We start from the raw sequence: 16,363 nt of genomic DNA, 5'->3' as shown, positions 1-16,363 counted from the left end.
TGGTTCATATAGACAATAAATCGGTGGGTGCGTGTTACTGTTTGTTTGCCATCAGAAGGCAAAATGAAATCATATCGGTATAATAATCATTGTATGTTACAGTAAGTGCTGTATCTAATATCCTCACCTTACAAGCAAAATGCACTAAGTCAAAAATTGCAGGTTTCGAATTTAACTGTTAATTAACTTTTATTTCAAAAAGGTTTTTTTTTGAAATAAAAAAAACTTTTACTTTTATTTTCAGGTGACGATATGTTCTTTGTATCCCTTGTCTTAGTGTTGTATAATTTGTAATAATACCATATTTTGCATATCTTTTTTTTATACAGTGAATTTTTTTACTGTGTGACAAAATGGGTCCCAAAAAGAAAGCTAGTGAGGGAAAAAAAAAAAGAGAAAAATTTTCTCTATTGAACAGAAGAATGAAATAATAGCAAAACATCATGAAGGCGTAAAAGGTATGTAGCTAGCTCGAATATATGAAACCAGTCATTCTTCAATATCAACTATTTTGGCTAAGAAAGAAGAACTTATGGTAGCTAAGGTTGCTAAGGGAACTTAAAGGTTGAATGTCAGAGGGCTTCTTTTTGAGCAAATGGAAAATCTATTACTAATTTGGGTGAAAGAAACAGAAATGGCAGGCAATACTACATCTCAAAATGCAATCTGTCAGAAAGCTAAACAGATTTATCAAGATTTGAAAAAGACGACTTTGGGATCAAGTTCTGAGGTAAATGATGATTTCAAAGGTAGCAGAGGTTGGTTTGACAACTTTAAAAAAAGAACAGGAATTCATAGTGTGGTCAGACATGGAGAGGCAGCTAGTGCTGAGAAAGCAGCAGCAGATAAATTTATCAATAGCTTTACAAGAATTATAGAAGAAGGAGAATACCTACCTCAACAAGTCTTCAATTGTGATGAGACTGGGTTATTTTGGAAGAAAATGCCCAACAGGACATTTATCACAAAAGAAGAAAAAAAACTCCCTGGCCATAAACCAATGAGTGATATGTTAACATTGCTTTTAGCAGCAAATGCAAGTGGAGACTGCAAGATAAAACCAATGTTAATGTACCACTCAGAGAATCCCCGAGCATTCAAAAAGTTCAATGTCTCCAAATCCAATCTAGGTGTTTTGTGGAAGTCTAACAACAAAGCCTGGGTCACAAGAATAGAATTTAGAGACTGGATTCGTGAAGTGTTTGGAGCAACTGTCGAAGCCTATCTTGAGCAAAACAATCTGCCTCTAAAAGCCATTTTAACCTTGAATAATGCACCTGGCCTTCCAACGGGCATACAAGAAGAGCTACTAGAGGAATTAGGTTTTATCAAGGTACTTTTTCTTCCTCCCAAGACTACATCTCTGATTCAACCTACGGATCAACTGATAATTGCAATTTTTAAAAAACTTTACACAAGGGCACTTTTTACCAGGTACTTTGAAATGTGTGAGGCTACCAACATAACCCTAAGAAAATTTTGGAAGGAAGAATTCAACATTGTCATAGCAATTAGGCTAATTATAAAGGCTTAGCAAGAAGTAACAATGAAATGTCTCAAAGCAGCATGGAGGAAACTGTGTCCTTCCTTTGGTAATGAAGAAACTTCAGGTGAAGGACACAAATTGGTAAAGGATATTGTGGCAACTGCTCATGATCTTTACTTGGAAGTAGGAAGACGATGTTGAAGAATTACTGGAGATGCATGACCGAGAACTGACTACTGATAAGCTAAAAGAACTTTTCAAGCAGCAATGTGAAGAAAAGGAAATGGAAATTTCATCTGAAGATGAGGATGGAGAGAAAGAATAAATTACAACTGATGAAATAAAAAATGTTTTGGCAAAGTGGGAGGACGTTCAAAATGTTGCTATGAAATGGAATCCAAACAAATCTGAGGTTATCAGAACTGCAGATCTATTTAATGAAAAGTCCATGCAGTTTTTCAGAAACATTTTAAAAAAGAAGCAGAAGCAAACAACCCTAGACATATTTTTTACAGGTCCATTTGTCAAAAAACTCCAAAGTGAGCCCAATTGTCCTTCTGGTGAAGATTGATAATTAAAAACAGTTTTCATGAACAATTCATTTTTTAATGTTCATTTTTTTGTAGCAAATAGATACACTGTATAATAAATAAATGATATTTACCATATTTTTATGACATTTTAAATGAGTTTTATCAGCATTATGAATATGTACTATGGTTGTGGGGAGGAGCCGGATGAAATTAATCGATTTTCAATTAAATCTTATGGGGAATTGCGTCTTGGATAATGACAGTAATCCTGGAATGGATTGCCATCCTTAACCAAGGCACCACTGTATGTGCCTTTCCCTCATCTAATGCTCTTGTAACTTTATTATAAAAGGCTAGCATATTGCTAAAACAAGAGTGCCCCTTCACCAATCCAGGTTGACTCTCACAGATAACATTACTCTCATCTGCCCAATGCTGTATACAGTTCCTCACTACTTTCTCCAATATCTTACTAACCACTGATGACACACAAACTGGCCTATAATTAGACACTCCAGTCTGCTACTGCCCTTATGCAATGGCACTATCTTACCTTCCTTCCATTCCATGGGCAGCTTTCCTGTAGCCAGACTTTCATTGAAAAGCCAGGTCGAAGGTACTGTCAGTTCCCTAGCACATTCTCTCAAAACTCGGGGTGAAATTACATCCAGTTCCACAGCTTTACTGCCATCCAGAGTACTCAGTATTTCGAACACTATCTCCTATTGCACGTCTAAACCTCGAACCTGCCCTATCCCTCTAGGATTCAAATTGACTCCTCCAGGATAAAATACTCCAATAAAGTGTTCATTGAACAATTCCACTATGTCCTCTGCATCAGTCACTCTATTCCCATTTTTATCCCACAATATCTTTTTTCCACAGTCATTTCGTCTACTACTGGCTACACAGCTAAAAAATTCCCTAGGATTTTCTTTGGATCTTAGGGCCAATCTCTTCTCATATTCCAGTTTCGCCTTCCTTACCATACTTGTCACGCTCCTGGCCTGTGTCTTATATTCTTCATGCATCTTCTCTTCACCTGTCTCCTTATATCTCTTCCATAGCCTCTTTTTCACATGCAGTTTCTGTTTAATATTGTTTGTCATCCACTTTACTCCAAATTGTGTCCTCTTCTTCACTCGTAGAATACAGCTTACCATTGCTGCTAACAAATATTCCTTCACAATTTCCCAACCACTAATGATACCCTGGCCTTTCAATTCCTCCCTCCACAAAACTTCCCCAAGTTGACGTCTAGACTATTATAATCAATTGCTTTATAATTCCACATACGTTTATGTCTCTTTGATACTCCTGCATGTCTATTCATTTTCCAAGTCAAAACCATATGGTCACTCTCTCCAACTGGTGGGAGAGATGTCATCTCAGTTATTATCAACTCTTCTGATGCTATAACCAAATCCAAAACTCTTGAACCTCTTGTTGCCTCTGTTACATGTTGCCTAAGACATTTGTCCCTCAAGAATTCTAGAAATTCCATTCCCCTATTGCTACATGCATCTTCCTCTCCCCAATTTATACTACTGTAGTTAAAATCTCCCATAACAATCATTCTTCTTGCACTTGCCACGCTCAGCTGTCTCAAATCTCCATCCCCACCCTCTGTGCTCCTTGGTCTGTAGCAATACCCCACTAAATATCCTGTCTTGCTCACTTCCACCTCACATCATATGCTTTTAAAATCATTAGTGTCACAGCCTTCCAAAGCCTCCACTCTTAGAGGACATAGGTCGTCACTTATCATAAGCAGTTCTCCACCACCAAGCTTTCCCTTCCTATCCTGTCCAAAAATGCTGTACCCAGCAACTTCTATTCCTGTCATTATATATATATATATATATATATATAAATATATACTAATGCCAGGAGTATACCCAACATTATTCCCTCTAGACTCCAGTGGGCTCAGCATTACCTGATGTCATCCCCCTTCTCCCAAGTACCCATTCCCACAAGAGGCCACACCTGCTTCCATCCACACTGGGCAACACTGACTCATTCAGAACAGCAATCTCTCCAGATGCCTGCGTCCTTCCTCATTCAAATGCAAGCAGTCTCTCGCATACAATTCCTCTCTGTTCTCACACACACTCCAAGCATTCAGATATTCCAATCCTCTCTTCTGACACATTCTCGCTATTATGCCATTCAATATCACTGCTCTTCTTCTCAGCTCGTCACTATCTTCCTTTCTGTGTCTTCTTTTGTAGAACCTCAAGCAAGAATCGCATATCTCTCTCTGCCCTATTTACATCACCACTAAAGTAATTTGTTCCATCACAATCATCTCATCCACCCTTTCATCTCTCTTAATTGCCACAGCCACACTTTCTATCATTCCTCCTGGTAAATGCTCCTTAAGCATTCTATCTTGAACACCATGGATCATTTAGTCCCCATACAGAGGTCATACTCAACGAGGTCAGTTATGGTCATTTCTAAATCATCAAGTTCCTCCCATTGCCTGCATTTTGCGCATATACATTTTCTCTCTCCTGCCAGATATACAACCGCCGGGACGCATATCCTGCATGCTACAAAATCCTGAATGATATCGTGCAAAATGGAGTCCTTAAATGAGGTGGGGTGGGGGGGGACTTGGCAATACGCCATTTACAATTTTAACTGCCGCTGCTGCTATTATTCAAAATAGTGTCGCTAATTAGTGCGACATGTCAAAAAATAAACGCTAAATAAGTATTAGGGAATATAACTATAAGAAAAAGTACAACCAATTACAAACAGAACATTTAAGTACACTAGATATAAATAAATAAAATGAAATAATTAAATCATCAAAACTTAAGAAATAAAATGAAATAACTAAATCATGAAAATTTATCCTTCGTCTTGTCTTCCACCGTTATGCATTCAATTCCGACACTGTCTTCTCGGTAACCAAAATACACAATAGTGCAACAACAACGAACTTCAAAAAACAACCACTGAAGGACACTTGTATTCCAGAAAACAAGTTAGAACTACAATTTTGGTATCTCTTGGCTTTTAGTCATTAAATTTCTTCAAGTGTGTATATATATATATATATATATATATATATATATATCATGAAGCTGTCTACACAAATATAAAAAATAATGAGAACTTCATTGCAGATTCAACAAGACACAGTTGAGGATAAATCACATAAAAAGTTACTGTTAAGTAAACCACCATATACTTTTAGACAATACAGATGGGGAAAAAAAAATAAGAAAGTTATGCATAACAGTAGCTAACCAATAATTAAATATCATTAAGCCTGAAGTAATTATTTTGATAAATTATTAAACGAAACAATCAGCAACAGGACAGCAGCAGAAAATATCCAAGAGGAATGCATTCATGAGTACATTTTGATACTAGAGCTACTAGGGAATTAATAAAAAAATTAGAAATCTAAAGCTATTACATATCAGAAATGTAGAAAGGCAGTAAGGCTTTGTTTAACTTGACATTACACCTGATTATGTCATACCATTATACTACTGTATGTGGGTTTAAACTAATACAAAATACAATCTTGCTGTCACAAACTGTTAGACTACACATTAAGTCAGAAGTTCTGATCAGTTCTCTGCATTCGGATATTAGGACATTTCCTAATATCCTCCAGGCTTATGTGGAGATCTTCTCCCAGTTATTTATCTAACTTTTACTTATAAAAAAACACCTAATAATAATATGGGATTTTTTACCTAAAGTGAGCAAGTGCATAGTACATTGGTTGCCTGTAAAATTCATTGCTTGTATGGTTTACAATTACTGGAGCATCAACAAAAGTAGAAAGCCAGTTAGGTCCACCATCAGTGTTTAAAGCTAAATTCCAATCCACCCAGCCAGCTGTCCAATGTAAAAGATCCTGCAGATAAAAGGATGTATTATTTTCAGTGAATAATTTTGTTAAAAATATTAGTTTGATCATAGCCTATCAATTTTCTATTAGATAAAGTAAAATAAAATTCATTTAAGTTTCTAGATAAAATAATTTTGTCATGTGTGCTGATTCAGGATAAAAATCTACTTCCTGCTCTAAATTTTTAACCAAGGATTCATATTTGAATTGTTTCATTTATTTATTTTATACACACACACTGGAAACAATGCAAATTCAGCAGCTAATTATATAAATCATAAAATAAGAGGAACAATTTACAATATACAATAAAAGAACAACAGTAATGCAATTTAAAACATATATGAAAAAATGTAAGTGTTCAAATTTAGAACATTCAGTCCAGAACTTTGTACACTGCAGGGGCAGTATCTGTGCACTCAGCCAAATCTTAGTTGTGTAAGCTTGATCCAGTTGTGAAAGGCATATTATTACCTAGTTTGTTTCACCACTTAAGAAATCTGAATTTGGATTTTTCCATCTCAGTATATAGCCTGTTCAGGCTTTTCTAAGTTACAGACATATTCGATTATAAATTCTGTTTATATGTAAATACTGGTTTGCTACACTTAATTTTTTCTTTAATTTGTTTTTTGTACATAACATGATATTTACTATATTTCTATTTATTATTACCTAGAGTACTGCTGTAACCTTTGGTTTGGCACAGTATGACCTTTGCTGTCCCTGTGCCAATAAACCCATAATCAACCAACCAGCTCTTAAGAGTAATCCAGTGTCTTGCCAGGTGATAGCACTTCTGACAGTGGCAGGTGTCAGAAGTGCTCGTTCTGGATGTTAGTGCCATCAAATGATGATTTTGCCACATTTCTAACTTAATAAGAACACTCTTGGTATTGTTATTGCTGATTTAATAAGCAGAAAATACAACTATCTGCTAGATCATCTACATATGCAAAACTTCTTCTGCCAGTTTATATTGGTTAGTCATTGACATAAATGTTTAAAAGAAGAGGGGGCAAGTATGCTCCTCTCTTTGCCACATAAAGTGATTGTGTAGTCCAAAGTTGTGAGTGTGTAGTCCTTGGTAATGCTAAAAATTTTAGTAAGGAGAAGTCTGTTGCTGATAGTGTCATAGGCAGTGAGGTCAAATAATAAGGTGATACACTGGTTGGCAACACAGAGGTAAATATGACCTCTCCTATTGCTTCTGACTTAGTATCACCACTTCTGGGTCTGTCTCCCACTGACGAGACCTCCATAAAGGTCGAAACCGGTCTGGGTAGTGGCCCTTACTTTAATGCATAGCATTATACATGTCTGCAAGGAGATGTGCTTTGTATTGTGGGAGAGATATTGAGACAAGGAGTGATGAGCTTGGTCCACCTTTGCTGCGAGTTGCCTAAGTGTTGTACCACCTTAACTCAGTCCTGAAGATATATTCAGGCGCAAACTTTGTTTGCTTACACATGGATAAAGGAATAAACTAAATTTATTATAGTCTAACCAAGTGCAAAATAAACTTCCAACATCTTTCTCTTAATCCAGAGTAATAGAATAATAAGGTGGTACACCGGTTGGCAACTCGTATAGGTAAATATGACCTCTCCTATTGCTTCTGTCTTAGTATCACCACTTCTGGGTCTGCCTCCCACTGACGAGACCTCAATAAAGGTCGAAACCGGTCTGGGTAGTGGCCCTTACCTTAATGCATAGCATTATACATGTCTGCAAGGAGATGTGCTTTGCATTATGGGAGAGATACTGAGACAAGGAGTGATGAGAGCTTGGTCCACCTTTGCTGCGAGTTGACTAAGTGTTATACCACCTTACATCAGTTCTGAAGATATTTTCAGGCGCAAACTTTGTTTGCTTACACTTGGATAAAGGATTAAACTAAATTTATTATAAATAATGTTAGTTAAAATTTAATTGATGTGAGCAATTATAAATTATAATGAATACTGAAAATTTAATTATTTTCTTGAAAAACTTTAGTTTCTGAAAATACCCACATATATCTCGCACCACAATTTTTTAACTTTAAGTTTTTTTAGAAAAGTGTCAGTTATATTCGAGTAAATATGGTATGCCCTCTGAACTTTAACACTTTGTCCACCATTATCCCCAAGTCACTCGCTTCATCAATTTCCTGCAAACCAATACCATCAATATTATTATTATTACCCAAGACCTCATGGAATCAAAAACTCATCTTGGAGGTCCCTTTATCACACACACACACACACACACACACACACACACACACACACACAGCTCATCATAGCATGCTTTGAACACATTAAAACTACCTGCAGACACCACACTCTCAGGCAAGGCATTCCAATCATTTACAACTCTGCATGAAAAAAAACCTGCCTCTCACTCCCCTACTCACACCTTCTTTATAACCAAGCGTACCGACTAATAATAGGCAAAAGTATGATAGAAAAAATAAGGGTATGATAGTGAGTGTAAACAAAATGAAAGAGCATGTGTTGTATGGAGATTCCTTAGTAAGAGGTGTGTCAGTTGAGAGTTTAACAAAATCGTACCAACCCAGTGTGAATGTTAAGAATATAAGCGAGTCAATTAGAATGCAAAAGCAGCGGGTGAAAGAATTAATAATGGTAGCAGGTACAAATGATTTGAAAAGAAACAAAAAGGCTATGAGTGAGGATGTGAAGGAATTGCTTGAGGTAGCAAAAGAAAAGAGTGAGAGAGTTAGAATGATGAGTCTGTTACTGTGGTATGTCAGTGAAGAGTACAAAAGGAGGGCCATAATTGCAAATGAATTTATGCGTGAATTATGTTTGATGAGTGGTGTGGAATTTGTGGATGTCTGGAGTGAGTTCGATGGGCAAAAGGATTTATATAAAATGGATGGTCTACATTTGAATAGATTTGGTGTACAAAGACTTGAAAAGGTGTTGTCAAATGTAGTGGAAGTGAATGTGCAGAATCAGGGAAACTAGAGTTATTAAGGATTGGGGAGGGGAGGGGAGTAGATATGCAGATTTTAAGGAGACAGTTGAGTTGTATACAAATGCCAGAATTATTAGGAACAAGAAGGAAGAATTTTTGGCCTTGGTTGGCACTTCCAGACCACAGGTTACTGGCATTAGTGAAACATGGCTGACAGAAGATGACACAGCTAGTGGGATTGAATGTGAGTGACAGGGAGAATAAAATGGGGGGGGGAGTGTTATTCATGACAGCTGATGAGCTACAGCCAAGAAGAATAGAAGTGGAACTGTAGGATAGAGTAAAGAGCACATCTGAGGCTATTTGGTGTGAGATTGAAACTAGCAAAACAAAATATACAGTTGGGTGCTGCTATAGACCAGGTGATGGAATAGATGGTGGAGATAGTATCCATAAACAAATAGAAGAAATGAGTGGAAGGAGGATAATTATTATGGGAGATTTCAACTATGGTAACATTGATTGGAAGGAGGAAAGGACACGTGGGAGGAAGGAATTGGATTTTATGCAGTTATTAAGGGATAACTATCTGTGACAGCACGTAATGGAAAATACTAGGGGTCAGAGAATGCTTGCCCTAGTAACTGCATCTGAGAATTTGGCTGTAACGAATATGACCACGTTGCCACCAATTGGTGAGAGTGATCATAGGGTCTTGACTTGGGAGGTGGCTAAAGGTGTGGAATTTACAATTAAGACAGGGTACGAGTGGAATTATCGGGCTGGTAAGTATGACAAGCTTAGGAGATCGATTGATTGGTTCAGTGCCATGGCATGTACAAATGCAAGGGCTAGAAGTTGATAGTGCATGGGAGGCGGTAAAGAAGTGTTTGCATGAAGCAATGGCTGACTGCATACCTAAATTTTGCAGGATGATTTGGACAGTTTGGAGGACTGGGCTAGGGAAAATGGATGTCAATTTAATGTGGCAAAGTGTAAGGTTATGCATTTTGGAGTGAAAAGATTAGCAGCAGTATATCACATTGGTGGAACCGTACTCCAGGAGATTGATGAAGCCAGGGATTTGGGAGTGTTGAAGTTTAGGGGACACATTGCAAAAATGTCTAAATCAGATCATCAAATCAATTGGTTGCTGAAAAATACTTGAACAAGCAGACACAAACAAGTTATGGTTCCTCTACATCGACCCTTGATAAGACCCCGTCTAGACTACTGTGCACATATATGGGTGCCAAGGTTTCTTCTTGATGGGGAGGTGGTGGAGAGAACCCAGAGAAGAGTGACCAAGATGATAGCAGGTCTGTGGAATGAATGAATCTTATGAGAACAGGTTGAAAATTGGTTGATAGGCAGAAAAGGGGTGATATGATTGAGACATTCAAATTACTGATGGGCTTCTATAAGATTAATCCAGAAGATATTTTTGAGAATAGGACTGGTGGGGGGGGGGGGGAGAGAACTAGGGACCATACATGGAAGCTGGGCAAGAGTGTGGTTAGCAAGGGTGTTAGAGCTAGGTTTTTTACTTGGAGAGTGGAATAAGCTGCCAGAGTCTGTTGTGGGTGCTATGACTGTGAATAAGTTCAAGGCGAGGTATGATAGATACTGTGTGAATGTCGAATAGTTGTTCTTGACATGTTAGGGCCTCCCTCAATGAGTTTGTCGACTCCTTGGAGTTGCCCGAAATAATAATACAGTTTCCAGAGATGACCTCTGGTTCTCCCCCGATCTTACACTATTTTCTGTAGAACTTCTCCAGCATTGATTTTATAACAACCACTTACCAACTTGTAGGTCTCTATCATATCTCCTCCCCTCCTCCTGTCCACCAGACTCTGCAAATTGCATGTCCTCAATCTTTCCTCATACTCGACATTCCAGAGGTCAGAAAAAATCTTAGTCAGTCGCCTTTGGACCCTTTCCAACATCTCATCATCCTTCTGAAACCAGGTGACCAAATCTGGACATAATAGTCCATGTGTGGCCTAATCAAAGCCTTATACAGTGGAATAAGAATCTCTCTACTTCTACACATCAGTGTCCTCCGCATCATTCCCAGAAGCCTTTGTATTGTCTTCACAATTTTGGCTGTGTGTCCCCCTAAATTTCAGATTCTTATCCACTATCCCCCCCCCCTCCAGATCTCTTATTTCTTCCACCTCCAACAGTGTATCTTCACCAAGCATAAATTCTGCTTCCCATCTTTGTTTTCCAAATTTGAAAACCTTACATTTTGCAACATTGAATTCACATCCTCATTTCCGTGCCCAATCATTCAATTTATTCAAGTCTTCCTGCAAGGTCACAACATCCTCGCTACTCTTCATGGTTCGTCCCAACTTTGAATCATATGCAAAAAACTGAATATCTCCATCCAAATTTTCACCTATGTCATTAACATACAAGTTAAACAGTAATGGCCCTAAAACAGACCCCTGAGGCACTCCGCTAGTGACTTTAATTTTCCTCGACATCGCTACCCCATACACAACTTGTTGATACCTATCAGACAGCCAATCTCCAATCCAATACACCAATGTAATATCTAACCCCATCCATTCCAGTTTGACTATTAATTTATCATGAGGTACTTTATCAAAAGCCTTTGTGATATCCAAGTATATCACTGTGTATCCTTCTCCTCTATCCAAGGAAGCAGTCACTTTATTGTAATAAGTAAGTAGATTACCAAAACATGACCTCCCTTTAGCCAATCCATGCTGTCCATCAAAGATGATACCATTGTTGTCAACACAACTCAGGATCCTAGTTCTCACAAGCTTCTCCAACAACTTAACCACAACATCTGACACACAGATAGGCCTATAGTTTAATGCTTGAGCTAAATCTTGTCCTCCTTATGGACTTGACTGAGTGCAAGACTCGTATAAAAAAAATATGTCAAGGCAGGTGTCAACTTCTTGGCACATTCCTTCCGAATACATGGCGATATATTATCAAGTCCCACAGCCTTATAAACATCTAGCTTACTCAACTCCCCATACACCTTTTGCTCACTTACAGTCAGTCTCTCTTCCCCATCATCTACTGCTCTCAATCTCTCCATGAAGTCACATTCAGAAGATTGAAAGACCTGTATGAACTGCTCATTAAGTATCTCCACCACACATTCCGCAACAACTGTCTTTATACCATTTTCTCCAATCAATGTCATCAATATCAAAATCTTCCATAATCATTCTTTCTTTTGCTGGCTAATATCAAAAGAACTCCTTAGGATTCTTTTTGGCTTCATTAGCTAACTGCTGTTCATACCTCTCTTAAGTACCCTCACCAAACAAGTCACCCTCCTTGCCTGGTCTTTGTAGACGTCATGGAATTGGTTATTTCCACTTCACTTATGTTGCCTCCACAATGCCCTCTTTCTCTTTTTTATATGATACACCATATGCAACCTTTTCTACCCAAAGTGCACAATCTCACATTTTGCAACATTAAATTGACAATCATTATTTTTTGTCCACAATGCCAATTTATTTAAATTAACCTGCAGGATATCTAAATCACCTTTATCAACTATTGCTCTCACCAATTTTGCATCATCAGAGGCCATCCCACTGAAACCATCACTTTATACTCTAGCTGCTATATCACATCTCTCTCTCTCTCTTTTGTCAGACCACACCTATTTCCTTGATCCTGACTCTTAATTGCCATTCATACCTGTCTCATATTAAACACATTCTTCAATGGTAAGCAGGTGCATTTTTTGAAATTCATCAATATTTATGCAAGTGTATGAATTTTTTTTTTTTCAGTAGAATTTTTGTATAAAACCTGTTTAAAATTGCAAAAAATAATGTTATCACATTTAAAATCCTTAAAAAAAAAACCCAGAGCATTTCCTTTAAAAAAAAATAGTTAATACAAATACGTGCTATAATAAATGTATTCTTTTAAACCAAAGTTTATAAGTTCTGTTGTTTTGAGACTGACCTACCACTTAGAAAAATGTTCGGACCTGTGTGAGTGAGGGAGAACATTTCATGCAAGGTAGAAAGGGGAGCCACGACTGCTCACCACGTGATCCCTATGTTAACTAGTGTTACCAAGATAATCAATTAAGTATCAAGAATTAGTTACCGCCTGGCACAGTCGCTCTAAAACATTTTGTCGGAAAGAAACGAAATTTCTGGTACACAGGAATATAGGATAACAATAGCAGTAAATAAAGAATAAAACGAAAGTATAAGATGTAACAAGGGCTAGATAAGAGATATAACAACCTTGATGGACCTGTGTTTCACTCAGGATTTCTCCATCAGTGCAGGTCACAAAGATGTCTCCAACGATCTCAATCTTCCATGTTATACTCATAGATTTCATTAGTGAGTGTCTTCCCATCTTATAGGTGGTCTTCCTGCTTTTCTCTTTATTCTTGGTTGAGTATTCTATATATCCATCTGTTATCCCTGAGTCTGGCTATGTGACCTGCCCATCTCATCTTGCTTTCATATACTGCAGTTAACACATCTTTTAGGCCTGATCTCTTTCTTAGTTCTGTGTTTCTAACATGTTCCATTTTGCTGATGTTACAAATTCTGCATTCTATTGCACGCCGAGTTATTCTGAGAGTTTCTTCTTCTTTTCTTGTCGTGTTCCATGTTTCTGATCCATATGTGAGTGATGGAAAAATGTCACTAATGATGTCAAGATTTGGATAAGTAAGTGTTTCTTTTAGTCTGTTGAATGATAGCCATGCAGCTTTCTTTCTTTCTTTTTGCTAGTTCTTCAGATAAATCATTATTCATTTTTATTATTTGTCATAAGCAATTGTAGGAATCAACCTGTTCTATGGGGATGCCATCAATACATAGGTGACTGTCACTTGTGTTGATGTTTTTGATCCATTTTGTTTTTTCTAGATTCATTTCTAAGCCTATCTTACTGCTGTTTGTATATATTTTTTCACCCATTTCTTCTAGGTCTTTTGGGTTGTGGGATATCAGTACTAGATCATTGGCAAACATAAGGATTTGTAGTTTTTCACCATCTATGCTTATTCCTCCGTTTAGGTCTATTTTTTTCAGAATGTATTCTAAAGTGCTGGTAAATAGATTTGGGGAGATTACATCGCCTTGACGTACCCCTCTCTTTATATCTATATTTATAGGTTGATCAAATAGGGTTATTTGTGTGGTCTGATTTTTGCTAATTTCTTTTATCATGTGGATGTAAGTAGGATGCACATTTATTTCCAGTAAGGCATTGATGACTGCACTGTGTTCTATGAGAACAAGGCTACAGTTTGAGGGTGAGAGAAAAATCTTTCTTGTGCTCCTTCATGGCACAACAAGCTTGTCCTAATTTATCTGAAAATATTCAGGTTTGTTTTCCATGTTGAGGTGATATTTTATAAATCAGAGTTCAAAGTGGTCACATTATGCACATTACAAAAGATTTCTATGCTCAAAATGATGCTAAGAATATATTGTCAGGTGACCACAAGTCATTTTGCGAACTGAATTCAATATTTATGGGAAACAGAACAATCTGCAGTGGGTGAGCTCTTGGTTCAGGTTTTTAACGTACAAGGATACAGACCTGAACACAATACTAATATATCACTAATATATAGTAATATATTAGTATTAATATATTTTTATATAAATAATGTATTTAATAAATATATTCAATAGGATAGCATGTAGATTTTTTTTTTCATTTAAATCATAATGAAACCTTACTGGCATGATCATATGACTTACAGTTAGAAAACCAGAGACTGGTATAAACATAACAATTTTATCCTGTATGGAACGACATTGCACAGAGTATTAACACTAAGGTTTCACTTCGCTTTAGTCATGGATGTCAATGTTGTTATATAGCTTATGTAGTAAAAAAATTATCATTTCATTATAATTATTTCACAAAATTTGCAAGTCTTTTTATGTGATTTCTTTCATTTTTTTTAGACCTAAATCTACTTAAATGAACAAAAAACAGTAAGCAATCTGCAATTTTTCTGTCAATTTTTGGAGACAGCTGTTAGCTAATACCTGATGTGATTTCTATGCCCACAGTATACTAAAATAAAAGTAATGTCATGTTAAGTAAAGCAAAGTAAAGAAGTCATTGGTAAGTTGTGGTAAGTATAAAAGTCACTGCTAAGCGTAAGAGTTGTAGTAGTCTTATACAGTGAGTATAGCACAAAATAAGCATTTTGTAAAAAAAATTGGGGGGGGGATAGTTTTGTAAGCCCAGTCACCTTGTATGCTGGCATACAAGTAGCTTTCTTCAGACTACCCTTTAATTACTTTGCAACTGGTGCTGTGCTGATTCTTCTACTATGTGGATTCTCACAAAGTAAAAGGTGAATTATAATAATATTATAATTCACCTGTCTCATACTTCCACATATATCCCTTCTTAAAGTTCACATCTCAAGACATCAACTGCATGATCACTCTCACCAAATGGAGACATAACAGTCACCTCAATTTCTAGGGATTCTCAGATGTTATACATACTGTTAACCAGTCTCCATAATGTCAATAATTTTGCCTCCTATCCTCCTCCTAGCATTCCCCAATTCCTTACCCAATTCCTTAACATCTTTCAGATGCTTCTAGCCTTAGTGAAGATGTATGGTGTTCACTAATTATGTCTACCAATCTTATATCTCTATTCACATTTTCTCTATTATATTCTCTCTCTCTGTCATTACCATCTGAATTTTGAATTATTATTATTATAATACAGGCACCTCCATGGAGTCCGAAGCCTAATTGTGGGAGACTCAAACTATCCACATAATCTCCAACCAAAAACTAGATGCATGCAGACATCCAGTTCGTATTGATACATGCATCAAAGTTCATATGCAACAGTTCTGACACATCTAGTTTCTCTGATTATTTATATTCACTTTTTGTTACTCAATAACAATTTCTTGCACCTAACATAAAATCCATTTAAGTATAATACATCCTTCAGACTATCAAAATCACCCCATTATATCAATATTCTGCATGGCATTTTCCCGAATTTGAAATCACATCTCTTCACTCTCTCAGTTATCACATCATACCTAGCAAACCCACAATCTTGTCTCTTTTGCTCTTGTTTTTATCAACGATTCTTCCATATCCTTTTTTTTTTTTTACCATGCTTATCTCCTTTTGAGTCATTTGTTCTAATCAACACAATCATATATTTCATTATGTAATATTTGCTTACAATGCTCTCAGTCATGTTTACATCTTCACACCTGGAAAACACTTTTGGCTAGCACGCTTTGTATTCATGAGAAGCTCCAGACAAACAAAGAGATGTAATCCACTATGCTGGTTACATCTTACAAAGCAAGGTGTAACCAGCACAGTGGATACAACACAGCAAATTGCATCGTGCTTTCCATTTCTGCAGTGGGCAAGCATAACAGATTGCAATGTGGGCTTTCTATTGAAACCAAAGCTGTGTAGAAGGTAAAGGAATCTGGTTATATGAGGATGTATAAGTAACCAATAATAAGGAGATATTCAACATTTCACT

At 36.8% G+C, this 16,363-nt stretch overlaps 1 protein-coding gene across 2 annotated transcripts in view; it reads right to left on the bottom strand.

Annotated features, from left to right (window-relative positions):
* LOC150098145 (lysosomal acid glucosylceramidase-like) overlaps positions 1 to 16,363 on the bottom strand; it is a 235,650-nt gene that overhangs the window by 62,722 nt on the left and 156,565 nt on the right. For both annotated transcript variants that reach the window (XM_090406013.1, XM_090406012.1), the window contains exon 8: positions 5,742 to 5,905. In XM_090406013.1, coding sequence (XP_090262139.1) covers positions 5,742 to 5,905 — 164 coding nt within the window. The remainder of the gene's footprint in view (positions 1 to 5,741; positions 5,906 to 16,363) is intronic.

Source organism: Typopeltis vanoorti, chromosome 16 (genome assembly GCF_054136105.1).
Source record: "Typopeltis vanoorti isolate ZY-2024b chromosome 16, IOZ_Tvanoo_1.0, whole genome shotgun sequence".
Taxonomy (NCBI): domain Eukaryota; kingdom Metazoa; phylum Arthropoda; class Arachnida; order Uropygi; family Thelyphonidae; genus Typopeltis; species Typopeltis vanoorti.
This window is presented reverse-complemented; position numbering and strand designations above follow the sequence as displayed.